This window comes from Ursus americanus, chromosome 14 (genome assembly GCF_024610735.1).
Source record: "Ursus americanus isolate L20-20 chromosome 14, mUrsAme1.1.p, whole genome shotgun sequence".
NCBI lineage: Eukaryota > Metazoa > Chordata > Mammalia > Carnivora > Ursidae > Ursus > Ursus americanus.
In genome coordinates, this window is record NC_142140.1 from 60188509 (window position 1) to 60213489 (window position 24981).

General features: G+C 58.4%; 1 protein-coding gene across 5 annotated transcripts; it reads left to right on the plus strand.

Moving 5' to 3' along the window:
- Nucleotides 1–590: 590 nt before the first annotated feature.
- Nucleotides 591–24585, plus strand: MIER2 (MIER family member 2). Of its 5 annotated transcripts, none has more exons than XM_087867476.1 (14): nt 591–636; nt 7397–7487; nt 8614–8756; nt 13531–13656; nt 14146–14269; nt 14807–14898; nt 15351–15420; nt 18142–18350; nt 19364–19445; nt 19535–19629; nt 21573–21697; nt 21786–21913; nt 22688–23117; nt 23302–24585. In XM_087867476.1, exons 1-14 carry the CDS (start codon nt 628–630, stop codon nt 23303–23305), a joined length of 1728 nt encoding a protein of 575 aa, XP_087723602.1. In that variant the 5' UTR covers nt 591–627; the 3' UTR covers nt 23306–24585. The 5 variants fall into 5 exon arrangements, with proteins under 5 accessions (XP_087723602.1, XP_087723600.1, XP_045660789.2 ...); XM_087867474.1 differs by having other exon boundaries at nt 23558–24585; XM_045804833.2 differs by having other exon boundaries at nt 18142–18293; nt 23558–24585.
- The last annotated feature ends 396 nt before the right edge of the window (nt 24586–24981 follow it).

A 24981-nucleotide genomic window follows, 5' to 3' on the forward strand; every position in this document is an offset into this window, starting at 1 on the left:
CGGACATTTAATCGAGAAACTAAAAACAGCAAGGGCGTTCAGAGCCAAATGGCCCCGGGTTCGGATCCTTCCCTGTTGCGGGACTGGCTCCGAGCACCGGGCAGCCACCTCCTCCAGGATCGTCTACAGGCACATTTTCGGCAGCCTCGGTCGACTCTGCGGCACGCGAGATGGGTCCTCGCTGGGGCAAAAGTGCAGAAAGTTCCAGAAGCACGCTGCCCAGCCTTCCATTCTGGCCCCAGCACTTGCGCACGGGCGACCCGCGGCCGCGGCCCCCACTCGGGGCACTGACCGTACTTAGCCAGGGGGTCGCAAGGAGGAAACGGGACAGGGCTCACCGCGCAGGGGTGGTTGCCAGGGCCCAGCGGCTCGGTCCGCGGCACCCCGCACCCAGGCCCGGCCCAGGCCGGCGTCCGGCGGCGGCCCCACACACCCCATCCGCGCGCCCGCTCCGCGCTCCCCGCACAGCCAGCTCCGCGCACCTACTACGCGCCCGCCCGCGCCCCGCCCCGGCCCCGCCCCGGCCCCGCCCGGCGCCCCCGCCCTCCCGGGCGCTGCAGCCAATGAGCGCGCGGCCCCGCATCCGGGGATCCCGGCGCGGCCGCCGCCTCCCGCGCACACACGGCCATGGCGGAGGTGAGTGAGCGGGCCGGGGGAGCCGGCCCCCCGCCCCCGCGCGCCCGCGGCCCCCGCCGCAGGGCCCGGCCGCGCCGGGGCTCCGGGCGCGGATACCCCCCGCCCCGGGGCGCGGAGGCCGGGCCCGGGGCGCCGCGCCCGTCGGGGCCCGAGGGGCGCGGAGCTCCGTCGGCGGCCGCCCCCGGCCACCACCCCCCCCCCGCCGGCTGCCACATCGCGGGGTGCAGTGCGCATGTGCGGGCGGGGGGCGGGAGCGCGGGGTGGGGTGGGCAGGGGCGGGGCGGGCCTGCGGGGAGAGGGCGGACGCGGGGTGGGGGCGCGCGCCCCGCTGCGCTGCGCGGTTTCCCGGGCCCTCGATCCCCAGCGCGGCTTCCGCGGGCCTCGGCCCTGGACCCCCGCTCCCGGCGGCGCGCAGCCCTGCCCTCCCCGCGCTGGCCAACTTTGCGGAGTGCGCTTCCTGGGCGCGCGGTCGTGGCGCGCGGCGCTCGCCCGTCGGGACCCCGGGTGGGACCCGCATCGCAGTCTGCTCGCGAGCCCCCACGGTGCGGGGCACCGCACAGTCGCTCCGCCCAGACCCCGGGCGGGACTCGAACTCCGACGCTGGGCCCGCCCTGAGCATCCCCGGCACGGGGCGGGGGGTGCGGTGGGGGCCTAGGGCGTCGGGGCTTCCTCCGGGCGGGCCGACCAGCCTCACTTCTCAGAGCCTCCGTTCTTGGTCCGTGAAGCTGGCCTAAGACCCCTTCCCCGAAATCCCTGGGGCCAGATGCGCTTTGGGATGCAGAGATTTTCCGATTCGAGGATGTGTAGGGTTTGGAACCGTGACGCTTGATCAGACCCGCCAAGGACCGTCTGGGCAAACACAGTCAGCAAATAGCTTCACGTCACGTCAAACCAGGGACGGAAAACTTTCACTTCGGGTGGGCCTTTTTTTTTGACTTTGGAATGTTGGCTAAGACAGGGCGGACTGCCTTCACCTTTGAGGGCCCTGCTGAGGGTCAGACGAGACGGTGCACCTGCCGGGGCTCAGTAAATGCGCCTCTTGGTACGTGACGTGTCGGTCTGGGCACGCAGAAGTTAAGGCCAACCCCACAAGGGCCTCGGGCTCAGCAAGCGATCCTCGTGAGATGGGCGGGGCCCCGGAGGCCCGGAGAGGAGAAGGTACCCACCCAGCCGGACTTAGCACGTGTGTGGGGTATTCGGCATGTGGTGGGGCTGAGTGGGCTTTCATGTTGTAGCACAACACGGGTGGGTGTGGTGCAGGGTGGGAGTGGCCATTCTCTCCCACAAGTGACCTTCTGAGGGCCAGCAACAGGCTCTGCATTTGCGCCAAAGAGGGTGTGGGTGTCTGGGTGCAAGGCCAGACCTCAGCAGCCAGTTGTGCTGGGTGGCTGTATCCAAAGGGTTCTTAGACTGTTCTCCTTTCTGAGGGGGCATTTAGGGAAACTGAGGCCTCATAGGGCGGTGGTTGGCCTTGGGATCAGAGGCAGAAGCCAGTAGGGCTGTGGTGGTAGTGTGTTGGTGTCTGTGTGTGCTTCTGGCTCAGGGACAAGGGTGGCCTTTGGGCAGCATGCTTGGCCTGGCAGAGCTGCTGGGTTTGGGTCTTGACTCTGCCTAGCCCGGTGCAGAGCCCCTGGAGCCCTCATAGCAGCCAGCTGCCCAGGGTGTCCGTGTCCCACCTGTTCACTGTGTGCGGTGGTGCCCCGTGGAGTGAATTTGAGTTGGTTTTGCAGGAGGGCTGTGTGTGAGCTCCCCCGTGTGCGTGGCTCTGTGTGAGGCCCCGAGGGTCTCGATGTGAGCACAGACCCCACGGTGCCTGTCCTAAAGGGCCCGAGAGGCTGGTCAGTAAAGGACCGGCAAGTGTGAGGGTGTTGGAAGTGATGAGTGCAGCCAGCCTGGGCCCAGGACACCTGTTGCTCGAGCCTCCCACTGTCTGTGACCTTGGGCAGATGACTGAATGTCCACAGCTTTGTCTCCCCATCTCTGAAATGGGAAGACCCTAGAGTCAAGAGGTCTCCCAGTGGCGTGCACGGGGAGGCTGACCCTTACGAAGTTACCGGTGACGAGCAGTCTCTAAGCACTGAAGACGGCAGTGTGTAAGGTCCCAGTAAGTGCCTGATCGGTGTTAGCTGCCTGAGTTCTGGTGGTGCTGCAGTAACCCTCAGCACCATGAGGAAAGATGGGAGAGCTTTGTACCGTCTGCCTCACCATACCAGATGAATCTTTGAAAGACCCAAGTACACTGTCTTTGTCTTGTCCATAAAACCCTCCAGAGCTTTCCTTTGTTCTCTGGGTAAAGTGCATCTCCTGTCTGTGATCCTCAGCCCAGCGATTGGGTCCCCACAGACCTCCCCCTGCCCCCACTCCTGCTCTGGCTCCCTTTTGTGTCCTCCTCGGAGGGACTCCGCTGTCTCCGTGCTGTCCCAGCACTGCAAGGTCTCCCCTCAGTGCTGTGCATGCCCGCTCCCACTGGTTTGTTCCCTGTGTCCTGGTGACACTGGTAACTCGTGTGGGCGGAGGCAGGCGGAACCTGCTTCCCCGTTGACTGCAGGGCACCCAGGGCCTGCTGCCTCACCCGGCCCAGCCTAAGTGCTCCGTGGATGGTGGGGCAGCGGGGCTAGGTGGAGGCTCTTGCTGTCATTGTGTAAGCAATCGCTTTCAAATTCGTGGTGTTGAAACGGCCATGGTTTTATTATCTTCTGTGGTACAGAGGGTTGGCTGGGCTCTGCCGGGCGGCTCTCACTCAGGGTCTTCCTGCTGTGGCCGTGGGCTGGTAGCTGGGGCTGGAGCCAGCCGGGGTGGAGGAGGCTTCCCTGCTCACACGTGGCTGTGGACGCTGGCTGCGGGCTGGGACACGTGCCCACGGCCTCTCTGTGTGGCTTGGGCTTCCTCACAGCGTGGTGGCTGGGTGACTGTCCCAGAAGAAAACCGAAGAGCTGCATTTTAAGTCACATGGAGCCCCCCGCCCCAAGTCCCAGGCCCATCCAGGTCCCCAGGGAGGGGGCACAGAACCTCAGTTCTGGAAGGGGGGAGGCCAGCCAGCATCTCAGTGGGAGAAGAGCACGTGGGTGCTGCCAATTTGGAGTGTGCAGTCTGCCACGGTGTTGCTGTGGGTTGTGCCCGGAAGGGCAGTGGGAGGAACCAGACGCTGGCGGGGAGGAGGGCCCTGCATTCCATTCTCCTAGTGACTGGCCTCCACATCGGAGCCGAGCCGTCAGGGTCCACCTGAGACGGGACGGATGAGCTCTCTTGTCCTTGCCAAGACCTGGGTTCCCCACTTCTTTGGAACCATGTCTCCACAGTTCCTTTCCTCCTCACTCCCTTACTTTTTGTTACCCAGAATTCCTTTAGCCTGCTCCCCATCCTGTTTTTTTTGTTTTTTTTTTTTCCACCTTGGCAAAATGGACGGCTTTCCCTCTGATGGAAACACCCAGAGTGTTCTGAACAAAGGAAGTGGAGCGCGTGGGAATCCCACTTTTGGGGGTGGGCTCACATCTAGAGGTCAGATGTTGGGGCAGGGAGGGAAGAGAACCATGAAGTCTGTGTTCCTTGGTGAGTTTCGAGGACCCTGGAGTCATCTGGGAATGAACTAGGGGATCTGAGGCCACTGGGTGCTCCTAGCAGTCCCCCCACCCCCGCCTGGAGACGGACACCCCCTCCCCCAGCCCCTGCCCTAGGGGGCCGGGCTTCCCGCTGCTGCCCTTTCTGTCACTCCCAGCTGTTCCTCTCCCCTCCTTTGCCTGAACCTCTGTGTCAGATGAGGGCCGCGTGCTTCTCAGACCCTGTCAGGGACCTCAGACCGCCACACCTGAGGCCCTCCTGGGTGGTGCCGCATGGGAGCAGAGTTGACTGTCCCTGGAAGATGGGCTGTCTGCACTCTGCCCTTGCTCCGTTTCCCCTGTTAGTCAGAGCTCTTGGTAGCAGGAGACAGAAAGCCAGCCCTTGCTGAGATGCCCTGGCTGAGATGGCAGAGGGAGCCCCGGGAGGCTGGCGAGTCAGCAGGTCTGATTTCAGAGACACTTAGGATGCTGGCCCCATGGGTGCAAACCACGTGGGCTGATGGCAGCCCCTGTGCCCTGGAGGTGAGGCCCTGCGGCCGGCCACCGTGCCCTTTGCTCCTTGCCTGCTTCCAGCCCCTGCTGGGGGGTCCCAGGTCCATCCCACTGACCCCCTCTGCCACCCTGGGGCTACGCTTCCTAAGACACTGCCTGCCCAGAGCTCAGAACTCTCCACAGTCCTGGCGGAGGCCACACACACACACGCACGCCACACTTGCTCCCAGGGGAGCTGGGGCCTCAGTCCCACCCGGCGGCATGTTCCTCGTCTTTGCACCATGGTCCTTGTCTGCCCCAGCCTGCCGTGCTCAGGTGCCGGTGGCTTGGCTTTGTCTCCCAGCTCTTTCTCGGGACTCTGCTGTACTTTGATTTATGGTGTTGGGTCTGTAAAGGGTCTTGGAGCCACAGAGCCTGCGTGGGAGTTTGTAGTTGTACTGCTTACATGCTGTGTGACTCTGGTTAAGTGATTTGATCTCTCTGAGCTTAGTTCCCTTGTTTCTCTTAGTGGGAGGAAGATTACACAACCTCTTGAGGTTTTCTTGAGGACCCAGTGAGGAAATTCTTAGAAAATTTTTTCTAAATCCTAAGCTTAATTTTGTTAAATATTCAGATTTTGTGTGTGTGTGTGTGTGTGTGTTTGTGCACGTGCGTGCAGACAGCTTTGCTGAGGTATATTCACACAATTCACTTACTTTCACGTGCAGAGAACTGTGGTTTTCAGTACATTCAGAGCTGTATGACTGTCCGCGGTCAACTTTAGAACATTCCATCACCCCAAAAAGGAACTCGTCCCCATCAGCAGTCACCCCCACATCCCCTCTCCAGCCTCCAGCCCCCACGAGCCCCCTTCCCGTCCGTGGAGGAGCCTGTTCTGGACGTGTCCCCCACGTGGACTCACACGCCGCGGGGCCTTCTGTGTCTGGTTCCCTCCCTGAGCGTCTGGGGCTCGGGGTCCGTCCCCGGGGCAGCGCGTGTGGGCGCCTCGCTCCTGCTCGCAGCCGAGGGACGCTCCATTGTTCTGCTTTGGTTTGTCTTCATCAGCTGATGGACGTTTGTGTTCTTCCCACCTTCAGCTCTCATGAAGGTCCCACCATGAACGTTCACGTGTGAGCTTTAGTGCAGATGTGTGTCCCTTCTCCCTCAGCCCGTCCTCGGTTTTCAGGTGGGGGCCCTGTGATTTAGACTGACAGAAGACAGGCTGTCGAGAGAGAACTAAGCAGTCGGTTAACACATGCAGCACCCACCCCGTGGGAGAAGTCGTAGTGAGTGACCCAGGGGTGGTCAGGGCTTGGGGTCCTGTGGGCACCTCTTCAGAAGAGCGGTACACGTGACAGAAGGACTGAGTCTGTGTGGGCACAAGTCGTGGGAAGTCGGATACGGGCTTGGGGGGAGGCACCCACTCGGAATTACGTCCGCTTTGAAGCTCATCCTGTGTCTGGTTTTGCTCGGTTGGCGTCATCTCAGAATACCCCGTGCACCAGAGTGGCGTATTGACACAGTCTGAGCCCTCCAGTGTCCACCTAGCAGTGGACTTGCTGGGTCGTCTGTAACCTGCTTACCTTCTGCAGGACTGCTGACTGTCTCCCAGAGCACCTGCCCCATGTTGCATTCCGTCCTTTGATTGACTTCTTCTGTTGAGCATTTTCTTGTGTGCTTATTGGCCACCTGCGTGTCTCTTTGGAGAAACGTTTGTTTAGATCCTTTGCCCATTTTATTTTATTTTATTTTTGTTTTTTAAAGATTTTATTTATTTGAGAGAGAGAGAGAGAGAGACACCATGAGAGGGGGGAGGGTCAGAGGGAGAAGCAGGCTCCCCACTGAGCAGGGACTCGATCCTGGAACCCCAGGAACATGATCTGAGCCGAAGGCAGTCGCTTCACCAGCTGGGCCACCCAGGCGCTCCCCCTTTTCTCCCATTTTCAAATTGAGTTACCTCTTCATTAGTGAGTCAAAGAGTTCCTCACATATTCCAGATATGGGCCCCTTCTCGTGATCTGCAGACCTCGTCTCCCTCTGTGGGTCGTCTTCTCACTTCTTCAATGATGTCCTTTCAGGAGAAACATTTTTTGTTGGTGTATTTTTCCTCTTGTTGCTTATGCTTTTGATGTTCTATCCACGAAACTGCGGCGTGTGTCCAGGGCCACAGAAGATTGATTCCTGTGTTTTCTTCTGTAGTTTTAGCTCTCATATTGAAGGTCTTGGGTCCGTTTTGAGCTCCTTTGTGTGTGGTGTGAGGTAGGCTCTTGGCTTCATTCTTTTGCTTGTGGACTTCCTGTTGTCCCAGCACCATTTATCAGAGAGACCGTTCATTCCCCACTGAGTTGTTTTGTCACCTTTGTTGCGATTCCGTTGGCAGCAAGACTGTGGGTTTGTTTCTGTATTCTCAGGTCTGTTCCTTTGATTTCCGCGTCTGGCCTTATGTCAGTGCCACACTGTTCTGACCACTGGAGCTTTGTAGTAATTTCAAAATCAGGAACTTTTCTCTTTCAGGATTGTTTTAGCTTCTCTGGGTCCCTTGACTTTTTGTATGTATTTTGGAATCTGTCAGTTTCTGCACAGAAGCCACAGGAGACTCTCCCAGCTGAGGCCACTTCCTGAGGTCGCCTGAGGAGTTGGGCTCTGAGCTGTACCAGCTCCCAGGCGTCCTGCAGAGGCCTCCGCCAGCGGGTCAAGACAGCCGAGCCAACCTTGCTTCTGTTCCTTTGCAGGCCTCCTCACTGGAAAGGCAGAGCCCTGGCGTGGCCTCCTGCCTCACTCACAGCCTGTGCCCCGGGGAGCCCAGCTTGCAGACGGCAGCAGGTACCTTCCTTGCCCCGCTCCTCCCCTGCCCACAGCCACCGGGGCCTCTGTGGTTGTAAGAGAGCGCATCTCGCTCAGCTGGGCAGAACTGGACACAGTGTGCTGGCTCCCAGAGTCCAAGGACGTGTGTGTGGGCCGAGTGGCTGAGACTCTCTCATCTTCTATGGGGGCAGGGCAGCCCAGGAGAGGACCAGAGGGCCTCCATCGTGGGGTGGCCCACTGGCTTGGCAAGCACCTCAGCCAAGGCAGGAAAACTGGGTTGTTTGGTGCTAGGTGGGCATTGTTCCCAGGTGCTCTGCACCCCCCGCCCCCAAGCTGGCCCCTTGCAGCTCCCCCTCCTGCGTGTGGAACGGGTGGAGGGAGGAGGCCAGCCGCAGCCTTTGCTGCTCCCTGGGCTGGGTGGATGGAGCCCTCGCCATTTCCTTTCGTCTTTGTTTTCTTTAAATATGACTGACCGAAGACCAGGGTGGAGAGAGAGCGATGAACGAACGCATCCTGGTTCTTTTGGGAAAACCAAAAATCTGGTCATGTCATTGACCAGTGCAGGTGGTCGTGCTGTGGCTCCACTGAGGAAGGAGGAAGGACTGGCGTTTGTCGGGCCTCCTGTGTGTCTCCCTGTACCGTGCTGTCCCTGCAGTGACGCATGGATGTGTGCGTGCGGCATCACCTCCGTGTTCCAGGAGCTGAGGGCACCGCATTCGGGGCGTTGGCCCTCTTGGGTCCTTCTGCTCTTTGTGCCCGGGCTCCCCCGGTGCTCACTTCTTCCTAGTCTGTGGGCTCCTCCCCACACTGCCACAGGTGTCTGTGTGAGGGGACACCGAGCGAGCCCCCTGGAGAACACATCCCCCGCATTTCCAGAACGTGTGTGTACAGCTAGCCGGGCGTGCTCTTCTCTCTGCAGTCGTTCTGTTGGGGGTTCCTCCGTGGTGACTGGCCGTGCTGACCACACACACAGACCTTCCCGTGTGTGTACATGAACACATGTGTACACATGGCCACGGCTGTGGGGCTTGTGCCTGGTGACAGCTGGGCCTCTGTCGCATCCTACCCCAGCCGCCCTCTGCCCTGCGCGATGGTTGGGGTGTGTGGGGTGAGCAGCTCATGCAGGTTGGTGTCTTCTCCACAGTGGTGTCCATGGGCTCTGCAGACCATCAGTTCAACCTCGTAGAGATCCTCTCCCAGAACTACGGCATCCGGGAGCAGTGCGAGCAGGCCGCGGGAGGCCCGGAGAAGCCCGAGGGCGGGCTGGAGAAGGACTTCATTGCTCAGGTACTTGGCTAAGCTGGTCCCTCTGCCCTTGAGTGGCTGGGACCTCTGGGTCACTCACTGTTTCTGCCTTTGGTGGAGCCGGTCCCCGGGCTGCTCACAGGGACAAGTTACGCCTGAGTGTCTCTGAAGCGCCAGGTGCTGTGCTAGGAGCTGAGGTCACGGGGGGTAAGGCCAGACCTGGTCATGGGGCTCTGGGGCTTTAGGGCTCTAAGTATTAAACCCACTGTTCTCTCTTTTTTGGCCTCAGTACCCCCTTTTTGCTCTTAAAAATTATTGAGGATTTCAAAGAGCTTTATGTAGATTATACAGTAAATGCATTTTTAATAGAAACAACAGACATTTATGAAAATGAAAAAAAAATAGGGGCGCCTGGGTGGCGCAGTCAGTGAAGCGTCCGACTCTTGCTTTCGGCTCAGCTCCCAATCTCGTGGTGGGATCGAGCCCCACATCGGGCTCTGTGCTCAGTGGGGCATCTGCTTCTCTGGCTCCCTCTGCCCCTCCCCCAGCTCTCTCTTTTTCTCTCTCTCTGAAATAAATAAATCTTGAAAAAAGATGAAAAAGTAACTTTTCTAAAACAAAAATAGGTTGGGGGTGCCTGGGTGGTATAGTCGGTTGAGTGCCCGACTCTTGGTTTTGGCTCAGGTCCTGATCTCGTGGTGGTGGGGTTGAGCCCCATGTCAGGCTCTGCACTCAGAGGGGAGTCCGCTTGGGATTCTCTCTCTCCCTCTCTTCCTCTCTCCTATGTTCTCACTCTCTATCTCTCTGGAATAAATGAACTATTGGGACTTCATCAAGATAAAAAGCTTTTGCACAGCAGAGGAAACAGTCGACAAAACCAAAAGACAACCGACAGAATGGGAGAAGATTCTTGCAGATATCTTATCATGTAAAGGGTTAGTATCCAGGATCTATAAAGAACTCCTCCAACTCAACACCCAAAGAACAAATAATCCAATTAAAAATGGGCAGAAGACATGAACAGACATTTCTCGAAAGAAGACATACAAATGGGCAACAGACACATGAAGAAATGCTGCACGTCACTCAGTTCAGGGAAACACAGTCAAGACCACACTGAGATCCCACCTCACACCCGTCAGAATGGCCAAAATCAGGAAGTCGGGAAACGACGGATGTGGGCGAGGATGTGGAGAAAGGGGGACCTCCTACCCAGTTGGCGGGAACGCGAGCTGGCGCAGCCTCTCTGGAGAACGGTGTGGAGGGTCCTCAGGACATTAGCAGTAGAGCGACCCTATGACCCAGCAACTGCACTACTGGGGGTTTACCCCAAAGATACAGATGCAGTGACCCGAAGGGGCACGTGCACCCCATGTTCACAGCAGCGATGTCCACAGTAGCCACACGGTGGAAGGAGCCGAGATGCCCACCGACACAGGAATGGATAAAGATGTGGGTTATATGTACATCTATATTTATATATACACGCACAATGGAATATTACTCAGCCATCAAAAAAATCTTATTTGCAACAACATGGATGGAACTAGAGGGTATTATGCTAAGTGAAATATTCCAATCAGAGAAAGAGAATTATATGATTTCATTCATGCGTGGAATTTAAGAAACAAAACAGAGGATCATAGGGGAAGAGGAAAAAATAAAACAAGATGAAACCAGAGATGGAAACATCCCATAAGAGACTCTTAATCATAATCATAGGGGACAAACTGAGGGTTGCTGGAGGGAATGGGGAATGGGGGGTTAGGGTAACTGGGTGATGGGCACTAAGGAGGGCATATGATGTAATGAGCCCTGGGTGTTATGTAAGACTGATGAATTACTAAACTCTGCCTCTGAAACCAAAATACACTATATGTTAACTAAATTGAATTTAAATAAAGTATTAAAAAATGGAGTAAATAAGTCTTTAAAAAAAAAGAAAACCCAAAAACAGGTTGGAGAGAAGAATGGAATAGCTTTATATTTTTGCAAATGCAGAATGCAGAAGCAGACATGAGAGCCCAGCTGCTGTCTTCAAGGCAGACGTTAATCTGTCGTGATATGTTCTGAAGTATAAACCTGGCCTCATACAGATCTGTTCTTGGAAGAGGGGAGGGTACTTGGCCACCATCTCAGAGAATTGTGCACGTTTCTTGATGCTGCACCCAAGTTCAGTAAGTGGTAGTTTTGTGGTGGTGGTTGCAGAGTGGTTTCTACAACTGTACCCTGTGAACTTTCTGGATGTGGTTATGTTAGAACCCATTGGTGGTGAGCTTGTCACTGGCTTTTCCCCCCTGAGATCCTGTTACCTTCTGCATTGTAAGATGTTTGCAACATACCGGTTCTCCAGCCTGTCCATCTTGCAAATGTTAGTTCACACTACCAAACCTAAGAAACCTGCTTGTTAATACTGTAGACAGGGTGCTTAAACAGTGTAATTGTGGAGGCCTGAAGTCTGTGTTCAGGGTCAGGCAGGGTTGTTTCTGGTGAGGGCCCTCTTCTCGGCTTAGATGTGGCTGCCTTCTCTCTGTGTCCTCACGTGGCCAAGAGCGGGCATGCTGTCTGGGGTCTCTTTAAGGACCTAATCCTACTGGATCAGAGTCCCATCCTCACGTCCTATTTAACTGTGATTCTTGATGCAAAAGTCAGTCTCCAGATACAGTCACGTTGGGGTTAGCACTTCGGCACGTGGATTTTCAGTTCATTACAATATCAACACTGATTTCATCAAACATCTTTCAAGTATTGGGAATTTTTTTTTCTTTAAGTAGTAATCATGGGGCATTTACCTAGCTTGGTGCCATGTATTGCTTGGTGCCAGTTTGGTCTCATAACTAAAGACAGAAGTCTTTTCTTCAAAAAAGGAAAAACAGTTTAAACAGGTTTAAAATGAGTTTAAAACATCTCAAAATTAACTAAAAACTAAAATCAGGCATGTATTAGTTAAATGCCTCATCTAGGTTTTCTTCAGTTATAATTTTTAAAAACTGGTTAAGATCAGAGAAAGACAAATGCCATGTGATCTCTCTCATGTGTGCAATTTAAGAAACAAAACAGATGAACGCAGAGGAAGGGAAGGAAAAATAAAGTAAGATGAAAACAGAGACAAACCATAAGAGACGCCAAACTCTAGGAAACAAGCAAGGTTGCTGGGGGGGGGGGGGAGGTGGGATGGGGTAACTGGGGGATGGGCCTCAAGGAGGGCACGTGATGGCATCAGCACTGGGTGTTATTAGAACTGATGAATCTCTGAGCTCTAGCCCTGAAACCAATACTACACTATGTGTTAACTAACCTGAACTCAAAAAACAAGTTAAGAAAGATTGTAATTTCCGAGATAAAAGCAGAAACGCTGCCATTTTGTATCACCTTCACAAGTGACGTTGCAAATTTATCAAGCTCACGTTAGATCCCGATTTCCCAAAATTAAAGTTTTTTGCTCAAAAGCCTGAGTTTTGCTGTTACAGTGAGCACAGTCGTTCGTCTGGAGGGATGGCCGACTTGGCTCATGTCTGAGACGTCTGCGCAGGGCCAGACAGGAGGCCCGTCATCACCTGCCAGTCGGTCTGTCCCGAGAGAGTCGAGCTGCGTGGTGGGGGCGCTGCCACCGCAGCACTCAGGCGCTTCTGCACCAACCCTCATTTTGGGGTGTGGCGGGCACTCCGTGTGCTTCCCCATTCCTCGTGTGAAAAATTAAAACGACGTCTGCTCAGAGAGAGAGAATAAGCCCAGGAACTTCGCACAGGGCATTCTTGAGGACAAGCAGCACGTTTACAGCTGAGTGGGTGGAGAAGAGGGATGCCCGTGGACGGCTCGCGCACTCTGGCGCTCCTGCCTCGACTGTAGGGTGCCGCGCTCCACCCGTGACGTGCTCCCTCAGCAGGAGTGTCGGCACAGACAGCCGGAAATAATGTCGTCGTGTTCTCAGGAAAGTCGCTGCGAAAGGGCCCCAGGCCCACGGGGGTCTTTGGGCTCCGGTGTTAGTCCCCCAGCAAATGCACACAGAACGTGTGGGCGGTGGCGTGAACATCGCGATCAGCGGGGTCCTGGGCTCAGTGGGGGGTGAGGCAGGGCAGGAACTGGCATCTTGGGGGATCAAGCGAGGACGTCTGGGAGGCTGACCGGGAACTAGGGGTGAGGACACGGTGCGGCTGGACAGCGCCGGCGTCAGCAGGAGGGAGGCAGGCGTGGGAAGCAGTGACCTGGTGGCGGGACTGGAGAGGAAGGTGGTGGTGGTTCACGTCTTCCTTCCCAGTCCACTTCTCCTCACGTTGCATCGGCTTGGAGCAGCAGACCGTGTCCGTTCCCTGGGGTGGGCTTGAGCCTCCCTTCTCGTTCAGCTGGAGTGGGGGTGCTCTGCCGGCGAGGGCTGACGGCGTCTCTGTCGTATCCATGTGGCGGACTGCTCCCTACTTACTTGTACTGAGAGTTTTTTTTAACCTGACGCGGGTGTTGGATTCTACCAGATACTTCTTTCACGTTGATCAGCACGGCCATGTTTTCCCTTCTGATTCACTGACGTCACGAGGTGTGGTGGTGGGTTACAGATGGCTAGTCGTCTTCCGTTGCTGGGGTTAAGCCTGGGCAGGACCCTGTGGAGGGAGAGGCCGGTGCTGGCCCCACCCTTCAAGGCTGGGGACCTCAGGCACCGAGTTGATCTCTCTGGGTGCAGGTGTCTTGCCCTTGCCTCTCCCCGGGGTTAAGGGAGTCCTTGGGTGCAGGACGGGGGTCTGGCGGGGGTTAGCTGCCATGAGTGTGGTGAGGAGGCACGGAACCCCGAGCAGCCCCTCCTGACACAACCCTGCCCCTGCAGAGCAGCGACATGCCCCTTGACGAGCTGCTTGCCCTCTATGGCTATGAGGCCTCAGACCCTATCTCGGAGCGGGAGAGCGAGGGCAGTGACACCACAGCCAACCTCCCGGACATGACCCTGGACAAGGTGAGTGGACTGGGGCCAGGGTTCAGGGAGGACAGGTGTGACAGCCCCCCCCCCCCAACAGTCAGAGCTGACTGTCAGAGTGGCCACGGGCTGGGGCTGGAGGAGGGGCGGAGCGGAGACTGGGAGGAGAGATGCAGCTCGGTTCTCCTGGGCCAGGCACTCCGGGTCCTGACCAGGTCACAGGGCGGGTGTCAGCAGGGCAGGCTTTATCACCGGAGGTGAAACCCACCTGCTTAGTGGAGAGAGCTGGGACTGTCTCGTTCCTGGACTGCAGGACCGGGCTCAGGGAGTGCCCCTTGCTGGCCTGCCCACGCGCCTGGGTTGTTCGTCTGCAGAGGGGGAGAGCGGCCCACAGGCGCGCTCAGATGTGTCCAGAGTGGGGCTCGCGGTGTCAGTCACGGTATCAGCAGCACTGTTTGCCGTTACCGTGTGTTATCTTGAGATCGTTGAAACAAACCACAAACACATTCTTTGCTTTCTTGTTAAAAGGAACAAATAGCGAAGGATTTGCTTTCAGGGGAAGAAGAGGAAGAGACACAGTCCTCAGCTGATGACCTGACCCCATCCGTGACCTCCCATGAGGCCTCCGACCTTTTTCCTAACCAGAGTGGACGTAGGTGTCCCTCCTGCTCCTGCCCTTGGGCTGGCCAGGCACGGCTCTGGGGATGCAGATGGAGGGGCCCGGGCTGCTGGGGGCCAGGCACTTGTGCACAGAGATGCCTTGTACCCCGTGGGTGCCCTGATTACAGTCTGAGCTCCTGTGGGCTTCCCACCTTCTTGATGACCTGTGGGCGGAGACTGAGTGGCTTTGGTTGACCTGAGGAGGGAGTTGGTTCCTGTAACTGAAAGTCTGTCTGATTTGGGGCAGCTCCCTGAGACCGTGCTCCCCTCGGCTCTGCCTGCCTGTGTGGCCGGTGAGGCTGGCAGGTGCTGAGGCTCCGGGCTTGGCGGGGTAGCGCCCGCAGCAGGGGGAGCCTCCTGAGTCCCCAGTCCTGTGCCCGTTGCACATCTGTCATCTGGCCAGGGTGTGGGTCACATGGGGTCAGGTGGACGGAGAGTCGGGGAGGTGCAGTGGTGCCCCAGAGCCCGCTAGCCAGGGTGGGCCACCCGGTGCCGTGGGTGTGACTCAGCTGCTCCCCTTTCCCCAAAGCCTGCTTCCTGGCTGATGCGGACAAAGACCCTGGCTCCTCCACGTCGTCCGACACAGAGGAGGACCCTCTTCCTGCCAACAAATGTAAGAAGGTGAGTGGCTCTGACCCAGTGGCGCCCTCAACGTGGGTCTCTGCCCCTTCAGGGCAGGGCTGAGCACGTGGCTCCCGAGAGGTGAGCGGGGGTGGGGCTTGACCGTGCTCCTGAGACCTGGGACTTACACAGCTGCTCCTGTCCCTGTCCTGTCCCTGTCCTGTCCTGGGGCCTTTGGGTTGGACCTCAGAACACCAGGGTCCTTGGGCCTCACCCCCCCTTGCCACGTGACTGGCTATACCAGACAGGTGGACAAGTGGGTGCAGACTCCATCACTCACACCCACCCACACCCTCCTCCGCCTCTTGTGCTCAAGACCACAGGACTTGGCATCTGTGGGGAGATGGCAAAGATGAGCCCTGGGCTCTGGACGGCCGCCCTGGGGCCCACATCAGCACCTTGTGGCCAGGCCTCTCATCAGCCCTGACTGTCTTGGGCCTTTGCCTTTGCAGGAGATCATGGTTGGGCCTCAGTTCCAAGCCGACCTCAGCAGCCTGCAGTTGGACCGTCACGGTGAGAAACGTAAGTGGGGCCTAGTAAGTGTGGGATATGAGAAGGAGAACTCCAGTCTAGCCAGGAAGGAACTCGCTGCGTGCCTACCCAGAGCCAGTTCCCCAGTCCTTGGAGGGAGTTTGAGGGGCAGGAGGACGTGGACCAGTCTGTGTCCCCTTCCTGCTCACTGTCCCTCAGCTCAGCGCTGTGTGGTCCTGCCACCCTGTGCAGCCAGCACCCCACTCCCCTGCCCTCGGCTCTGTCCACCCCGTCCTGCTCCTTCCCTTCCTGCCCAGGCCCCAGTCCTCGTCTCTCCAGGCGTGCACACCTTTCCCTGCCCAGCTCGTCCTGTGTCCAGGTCTTGTCCCAGATGACCGGGTGCTCTCTGTCCCAGACTTGATGTCTGTCTGTCCTCGTTCTCCGGAAAATGGAGTGAGGCCCGTGGTCTTTTGAGATAGGCATTGCCGTGTTCGCTTATAGGTGAAGAAAATGGAAAGTGAAGTCACCTGGCTATTGACCCAAGTCTTGTTTTCCTGGCCTCAAAGCCCCTTTGGGCCCAGGGCTGGCACGCCTGGCTTAGGAGTCTCTCCCAGGATTATTCAGTCGCTGAGATTGGCGGTGAGGTGGGACAGACAGAGGAGATGGACTCTCCGCAGAGATATTGAGGCCTCGGGCTAGGAGCTGGGACGTGGGCTTGGTGGCATGTGTTGGTTGCTCCCCCGTAAGCAGTTTGGGTAAAGGAGGAGACAGGAAAGTGCAGGTCAGCTGGGTCACGGGACTGTGGAGGTGCATCTCTGTGACCCTGATGACACTTGAGACCCTCCTCCAGAAGAAGGCAGCACTGCACGCTTCCTAGCTACACCCTCAGAGGGTCCTGAGCGCGGACAGACCTCAGTGTGGAACCCCAGCCTTGGCCGAGTGTGGCATCCAGGCCTTTTCCAGGGAACGGCTGGTCCTCGGTCCTGAGGGGAGGGGAGCTGGTGTCTCCCTCCACGCCAGCCCAGAGACGTTAAATCTGTCCGTGTGGCGTGTGGACCTCGTATGCTGTCGTGTGCTGTTTTCTGGTGCGGATGGAGCGCGTTGCTCGTCTGTTGTACTGTGGGTCGACAGGGCGGCTGTTTCCGTGCGTGGCTCCGAACGTCTGTGTGTGTGTCTTTCCGCGGACATACGTGCACCTTTCTGGACAGATGGCTGGGAGTTGTCCCGTGCTGCTCGGGCTCCCTCCAGCAACCCGTGGGAGTCCCTGCTGGTGTACGTCCTCGCGCACACGTGACGGGGTCTGTGGGTGACGAGGGCTGTCTGGTTGGGGCTTTCATCGGCAATTCTCTGGAAAGGGGTTGTGTTTACTGGCCGTTTGCAGATCTCTTGTGAGGCACTGCTCAAGGCTCTTTACGCATTTTTAAACGGAATTGCCGTTCTCTTTCTGACTTGTGGGGTCCTTCTGGCGTTCCGGGTGCAAGACCGTCATCGGCGCGGGACCGCCACGTTTTCTCCCTGTTGGCAGTGTCTTCAGTCGCAATGATGTCCGAGGTGCAGTTGGCTCTGACCATACTGTGTGTGTGCCGTGAAAGGAGTTTTCGTGGAAGCTGTTCCCCTTTATTTTCCCCGTCGCGTGGAAAGCGATGCTCCGACTTGATGTACTGATGAGCGTGTGGTTGCAGGTGTGGGTTAGGAGCCTTCAACCCGTGCACTGCGCGGGCTCCGCGATTGAGCACGCCGTCCTGCCGCGCCGCGCCGCCAAGGGTGCTGTCAGGGCGGAGTGTCTGTCGCGTGTGTGTCTGTGGGCCTTCTGCTCGCTGGTCTCCCCTGTGGGACCCTGGCGGGCGCCACGCTGTCTGACCCACGTCTGAGACGATGCCAGCCCTCCAGCCTCAGGAAGCTGCTTGTACGTCCGTAGAAGTTGCTAATTAGCTTGTCGGCTGCTCGGTGTTGGTTAGAGTTGTCGGAATCCTGAGACTGCTTTGTGGAGACTCTGTGTGGTGACACCGTCGACACTTGCAGGCCACACGTGTGGTTCCCCTCTCGAAATGCAGCGGTGGTGTCTGTAGCGGTCTCGTGCGCGCCGGATTGCCCGTTTGTGCTGTTAGAAGAGATCTTTTGAAAAATTCACGTCTGCTGGATTTCTGTTGGTAGAAATGCAGTTCGTTGTCTTGAATGATCTTGCACACGGTGACTTTGCTAAACTTATTTACCAATTTTAATACTTTGTAGGTTCTTTGTAGGTATTTTCTTACGTATGTGGTCGTGTGACTTTGAAGCTTTTCTTCCGTTCTTGGCGATCTTTGTGTCTTCTGTTTCTTTCCATCGCCGTGTCGTACTGGTGACACCTCGAGGACAGAAGGGGAGAGGGGGTGAGGGACGACGTCTTGTCTTGTTCGCAGACTCGGGGTGTGTTCAGTGTCCCGTTTGGTATGTCGTCGGCTGCGGGCTGCCATAGATGCTCTTTGTTGGAGGACGGCGTTTCCTTCTGTTAGCAGCTGACGGTTTGAGTTCTGTCTCGTATGTTTCTGTGTCTCCTGAGACGGTCGTTTTTTCTCTTTCATCCTCATGTTGATGGGTTTTCAGACATTACACCAACCTGCGTTCCGGAGTGAACTCTAACTGGCCACGAAGTACTGTCTGTGCAGGAACTGGGCGGGTGGTCCGGAGGTGCCCTGGCAGGGGCTTCTGACGGCTGTCAGAGGAGGGAGCCCCTTGGCGTGAGCACGGACGGCGTGCCTGTGGTGTGACCCCAGCCCTCCTTCTCCCCAGTCTACGAGAACGATGACCAGCTGCTCTGGGACCCCAACATCCTCCCCGAGAGGGAGGTGGAGGAGTTCCTGTACCGGGCGGTGAAACGGAGGTGGCACGAGATGGCGGGCTCGCAGCTCCCGGAGGGGGAAACGGTGAAAGACAGCGAGCAGGTGGGGCTGCCACACGGGGTGCAGAGGGCCGTGGCGCTGGAGCACCCTGAGTCAGAGGTCAGCGGCTCAGGTGTCTCCGGGGACCACACAGGGCAGGAGGGGAGGGGTGTTCAGGCATGAAGGGGCATGGGGAATGGAAAGGCCACCCCAGGAGGGCGGTGGGGGTGGTGTGCCATGAGGCTTCTGCCCAGTGTGGTCGTGCGATGCTGGCAAATCGAAACAAAAAACACTCGTTATGGGGGAAATGACGGATGAGCACCCCCAGTGTCACCACCCTGAGAATGGCGTGAATACCCTTCAACATCCCTGCCCCTGAGAATGGTGTGAACATCCCCGCAGAGTCTCCACTCCTGGGGGTGGTGTGAACACCCACTAATATCCCTGCCCTGGGGGTGGTGTGAACGCCCCCAAGTGTCCCCACCCTGAGAGTGGTGTGAATACCCTTCAACATCCCTGCCCCTGAGAATGGTGTGAACATCCCCCCAGAGTCTCCACTCGGGGTAGTGTGAACACCCACTAACATCCCTGCCCTGGGGGTGGTGTGAACACCCCCAGTAGCCCCCCCCCGAGAGTGGTGTGAATACCCTTCAACATCCCTGCACCTGAGATAGGTGTGAACATCCCTCCAGAGTCTCCACTCCTGTGGGTGGTGTGAACACCCACTAACATCCCTGCCCTGGGGGTGGTGTAAATGCCCCCAGTGTCCCCCCCCCGAGAGTGGTGTGAATACCCTTCAACGTCCCTGCCCCTGAGAATGGTGTGAACATCCCCCCAGAGTCTTCACTCCTGGGGGTGGTTTGAACACCCACTAACATCCCTGCCCCGGGGGTGGTGTGAATGCCCCCCCGATGTCCTCATCTCTGAAGGTGGTGTGAATGCCCCCATCCCCACTCCTGTGTTGTGAACCACCCCTGACATCCGCACTCGTGGAGGGAGGTTGACTACCCCCGCCCCCCCCCCCCACCGTGTCCTTGTACCGGATGGTGGTGTGAACAGCTCTGGCTGTTGCTCTGGGGTTGGGTGGGTCGGGTGAGGCGATCAGGTGGGAAGTCAGTGTGGCTTCTTCCCAGGCGCTTTATGAGCTGGTGAAATGCAATTTCAATGCAGAGGAGGCCCTGAGGAGACTGCGGTTCAACGTGAAGGTGATCCGAGGTGAGCGTGTGGCCCTGGCCTTCCTGCCCCCTGCTGTTGCCATGTCCTGGGCACCACTGATGCCGCTGTGCCTTCCCTCCTGTTTGCAGATGGGTTTTGTTCTTGGAGTGAGGAGGAGTGCAGGAACTTTGAGCATGGCTTCCGAGTGCATGGGAAGAATTTCCACCTGATCCAGGCCAACAAGGTGAGCACATTGTCCACCCTGCTCCCGCTGGGCTCTACTGGGGGCTCTTTGGGGCTGGGAGGGGCTCAGGAGACCAGGCACACATCACCTTCACCCCACTGTGAGGTTGGGGCTCCCCTCACCGGCTTCAGGGCAGACTCCTGCGAGCCATGGCTGAAGCCCTAGTGCCCACCTCTGGCTCACCACACGCCCCTTGGCGTCTTGTTCTAGTCTCTGCTGATGTCTGCTGGGCCACCTTCCAGTCCCCAAACAAAGGCTCCACTCTTAGGGGTGAACTTCAATAGTCTTGCCTGTTCGTGGTCCATGGGCACTGCTTTGCCATATCCCTGGTGCAGTGCCCAGGGCCCATGCCGCAGTGCTGACCTCTGACCTCGATCCTACTTGCAGCCCCAGATCTCCTAATTTCCTTATAGGACGTGGGTTCCTCTGCCACCTGCAGGAAACTCATGATGGGGTCCCTGCTGAGTGCCAGGTTCCTATGCCTTCCCTAGACCTGGATCGTTGCTGGTGTCTGCACATCCCACGGTGATGCCGTTTGCCCGTGGCTTTGTGAATGACTCCCAGAATGGCCTCTCGGCAGAGCCCTGGCCCCTCTGCCATGCAGCGTGAGGCATCTGCCTGGGCATATTTCCGTGGTCCTGTGTCAGAGTCTGAGTTTCCCTCGGTCCATCTCCCTGGGGCTCTCCCACCTCACCCCTCATCTAGTCTGTCGTCCTGTCCTTCTAGGGCCAGGAGCTCTGGCTCCTTCTCACGGCTCCCGGGAACATAGGCAGTAGGGAAAGGCCTGGTGGAAACTGTGCTCGTGTTCAGGCCTCAGCATCTTCTCCCAGGAGCTTGGGGTGAAGGAGGGGGCTGCTCAGGGCTGGTGTAGGAAAGGATGTTGCTCAGCTGACCATGCCCAGCGTGGTGTCCGATGTGTGCCTCGTGGCCTGATGTAGTTCCCTGCACCCTGTGTTCCCACCACAGCCCAGCTGCTTCCCTAAGCTCAGTGTCGTTGGCACAGTGCCTTTGTTTCCTTCTCAAGCTTCTGCTGGAGCTGGCCCCAGGAGACCACAGAGGACTTACCCCCACCTCCAAAGTGGGAAGATGCCCCCAATCGTTAGAAGAGGTTTCTAAGAGTTTTTTCCTAATTGAAGTGTCCTTGACACAGAAGGTCACGTTAGTGTCAGGCGTGCACCAGGCATATGGAATCATGACGGACAGTCCCGTGCGTCAGTCCGCATGCAGCGCGAGAAGTGTGGTCGCCTTCTCCTGCTGTGCGACATCGTTACGGAGTCGCTGACTGTATTCCCTGTGATGGTTGTTTTGTCGCCGTGATTTATCTTGTGCCCTAAGAGCTTTTGCAGGTGGACTCCACCTGCATGCTGGACACGTGTTTGTGGCACCTTTTCCTCCCAGGATACTTTATGTACAAGGATTTTTTTGGTTTTCCGTGTCCTGTTGTAAATACGATCTTGAGTTGGGTTCACAACCCCATGGCGTGTCTTTGACGGTATCTTGTTTGCACTCGTGGGCAGCTCTCCCGTGGAGTGTCAGTAACACTCTGCACTCAGTGGGAGACGTGGGCTCACACATGGTCCTCTCTGGGCCGGTGCTCTGTCCCCGGGGTCTGCACCAGGGGTCGTCTCGCCCCTCTCTGCTGGGAGCTGCGAGGGGCAGGGTGGATGCCGCTGTCTCCAGGAGCTTGTGGTCTCAGGAGAGGAAGGTAGACACTGGACACGTGGGCGTGAAGTGAAGAACAGGGTGCCAGGTCTGTGCCCGTAGGTGGTGGGGTCTCTGAGATGGGGTTCTGTCCTGCTTAAAGCGAGGGGATGTGCCTCGGGGGCGGCTCGGAAGCGGGTGGTGGGGGCTGCAGGTGGAATCTTGCTTTGTCCAAGAGTACTGATTCCAGGACCCGTCTCTGTGTGTCTGGGGGCCAAGGTGACACGTCTGCTGTCCTGCAGGTGCGCACACGGTCTGTGGGCGAGTGTGTGGAGTACTACTACCTGTGGAAGAAATCTGAGCGCTACGACTACTTCTCCCAGCAGACGAGGCTGGGCCGGAGGAAATATGGCCCGTCAGGAGCCACGTGCGTGCGGCGGGCTCCCAGGGCCCCAGGGTGGGCGGCTGGGCGTCCCGGGCAGGCTTCTCCCTTTCACAGTGCAGTCTCCCCACAGGGATGCAGATCAGGACCTGGACAGCAGTGACCCCGACGGCACTGGCCGCCCCCGCTCCTCGCCGCCTCTGCCCCCTGCTGCTGACAGCCTGGGCTCTGAGCAGGACCCCTTGGCACGGATGCACACAGGTGAGAATGTGGGGTGGGTCCCTGCCTTTGGGGGACCCTCTTCTCACTGGTGCTCTGACCTGGGACCCCCGGGGCTCTACCCCAGGACTAGTAGGTGGGGTGTCACATGCAGGAGCGGCCACGGGGACTTGCTGGGTTGTTGTGTGGAAGGGTACTATGTGTGTCCCGTGGCCCTGGGTGCCATGTGGGCGGTTGCATGAGTGTCCAAGGCTCCCTGGTGTCTGGGTTCAGGGCCACGTGGGAGCAAGACAAGGCCTGACTCGGGACTGAGTTTCTTACTGTGACCACAGAGCTAAGGATGAGGACTGACTCAGTCTGTTGTACTCTGGGGTTCAGGTTGTCCCAGAATCTGGTTGGTTCCATGGTTTGCCTAAAAGGGGGACCACATCTGCCTCCTTGTGGAATTGCTTCTCACAGACTTGTGTACGGACGTTTCTCAGGTTCCACGTTTATCTGCACTTTGCCTTTCAAGCTTCTCTTATTCTGTTTGATTTGTTTTAATGTCTCTGAACCTGTTGTGTCCTGGTCTCGGTTTCAAAACCCAGGAGTCACGACCTGCTGGTTTCTTTTGTCTGTGTGTGGGAGTAGCTCCGTGTGGAGGGTCCATGGGCTTTGCTGGACCTGCACGGGTTGGGCCGGAGCCCGGTGGAGGTTGCAGCCTGAAAGCACGAGTGTGATTGTAACTGGGTGTGCTTTCGCATGGGTGGCCACGGGTCCCAGGAGAGCTGCTGTGGTGCTCTTGGGGCCCGGCCTGAGCTGTGTTCTCCCCTGCAGAGCTGCTGAGTGTGGACAGTGCGGCCGGCAGTCTCAGTGAGCCTGGGGAGAGCTCCGACAGCCTCCCGTCCTCGGAGCCGGGGCCTCGTCTGTCCCAGCAGCTGGACACGCCCCCAGCTGTTCCCCTGCCCAGGCGGCCCCCAGCCCTGGACGAGCCAGCCTTCTACCCCCCGGCCACAGCCCCTCCGGAGCCTGGCAGCAGCCCGAGACTGGCTGTGGACTTGGCCCTGCCCGGGGCCCTCCCCGAGGAGCTGCCTCTCATCTCTAGCCGCGTGGATGTGAACGGAGAGCCGGAGGAGGCTGTGGCCCCGGCACAGGTGGCCTTGTCGGTCACCGAGTTTGGACTCATCGGCATTGGGGACGTGAATCCCTTCCTGGCTGCCCACCCAGCGTGCCCAGCCCCCGGGCTGCACTCGGAGCCCCTGTCACAGTGAGTGCGGCCCCTGCCCCCGGTCCCCCTACCCTGGGTCCCCCGTAGCCTCAGGCTGCGCTGTGGAGAGGGGAGGGCTGTGCCCCAAGGGCCCGAGGATGGCTTGGCCACATGGAGCAGGCTCTGTTGGTTTCTTTACTTTTATTCTGTACTTTTAATTTGGCTTATTTATTTTTTTGACTAGGTAATACTTTCATATGGTTCAAAATCCAAAAAGGTACAAACGGGGCCAGTGCCAGGCTCCTCCCACCCCTGCCCCAGCCACCAGCCCTCCCCAGGCGCCAAGGACAGTGCTGCCTTGGGGAGCCTGTCTGCCAGCACAAGTGAAAACACGGTCTGCTGGGGGAGGCAAGGTTGGGAGCCACGGTTTCAGCCCACGGCACCCAGGCCGTGCCGTCTGTAGGACTGGACTGACCCTTTCTCGGTCTCTCCCCCTGCAGCTGTAACGTGATGACCTGTTGATCCCTGGCCACGGGCAGGCGTGCGTGGCCCGGACTGGACGTGGGCCACCGCGGGGCCTGCCTCTGCCAGTCTTCCCGACCCCTCCCCTCCTCGTGGGCCTCGGGTCACGTCTCCTCTGCTTCAGAACACGTCAAGGACAGGGTGAGCGGTGGCCGGGCCGCTGCCCTGCCCTCCTCACACACAGACTGGCACCCTTGGTGCCCGGCACCATTGTCCGTGCTGTCCAGGCTGCTGCCCCCAGCGCAGGACCCATTGGGCGGCCGGAGGCGGAGGGCCCAGCCCCGGCTAGCCAGCAGAGTCAAGGAAGGTGTCCCTGCCCCAGCAGGGAGGTGGGGAGATGGGGCAGGATGCTGCCCCCACCAGCAGCCTCCGCCTGGGGCGCCCTCAGCACTCCGCTTGGCTCCATCTCCCTGCACCTGGCAGGGCCACAGGCTGCCCCAGCGCGGGGGTCGTGGGCAGCTGCTACTCGGTGCCAAACCCCGTGGGGCACAGAGCCATATACCTCGATGTCGGCCCCGCCCACCCTCGACCTCCATCCTGCTCTCCACTTCAGGAAACGCCGCACTTTACGCCCCACCCGCCTCCTCCCTGTCTCCAGCCCGGAGCAGCCTCGGGTGTAGGGTCGAGGAGACAGGTGACCTGCACCCTCTTGGTACCGAGGCGCCGTTGCCTGCAGCACCGAGGGGCTGGCTCCAGTCCGTTCCCCTGACCCCGTGGGTCATACTTCTGTTGAAGCTCCCCAGCAAGATGGTTTGGGGTCCTGGTCCTTCTCTTTCCTCGCTTCCCTCGTTTTATTTATGTTTCTGTTTACAAATTGGAGTGGGGTCCTCCACGGGGCCAGGGCAGCGCTCCCCCAGCCCCGGGTGTCAGCAGGAGAGGGTTTTGGCTCGAGCCCGTCTGCAGAGTTGGCCTCGACCTTCCCTCACCCCACCAAGGACCACACTGTGAAGTGATAACTGCCTTGAATCCCTGGCTGTTTTATTTATTAAACTTGATTTGAAGCCCACGGGTGCCTCGTGGTAGATTGGGAGGACGGGGTTGCTGGGGACGGCCGGCCACTTGGTGGACCCTGTGGTCTGTGCTAAGTCGTGACCCGGATGGCATGGGGCTGTGGGGGGCTGGTCACGATGACTGACATGATGGCCGGCTTTGATATGGGGCGGGCCAAGGCCACAGAAGCCACAGCAAGCGCAGGGGCGGGAAGAGCCCCAGGTCCCACGGAGGAGGCCCAGGGTGAGAGCACGAGGGTAGTGGTTGGGTGGGCCAGGGATGGTCGGTTTTGTTCTGGGTCTGGGGCCCCTGGAGGGGTAAGCAGGGGCTTGAGACTTTTCATAGCTCCCTGTGGTGGCTGCACAGAGTGGGGGTCAAAGCCTTGCTGGGAGGGGGAAGGAGACACTGGGGT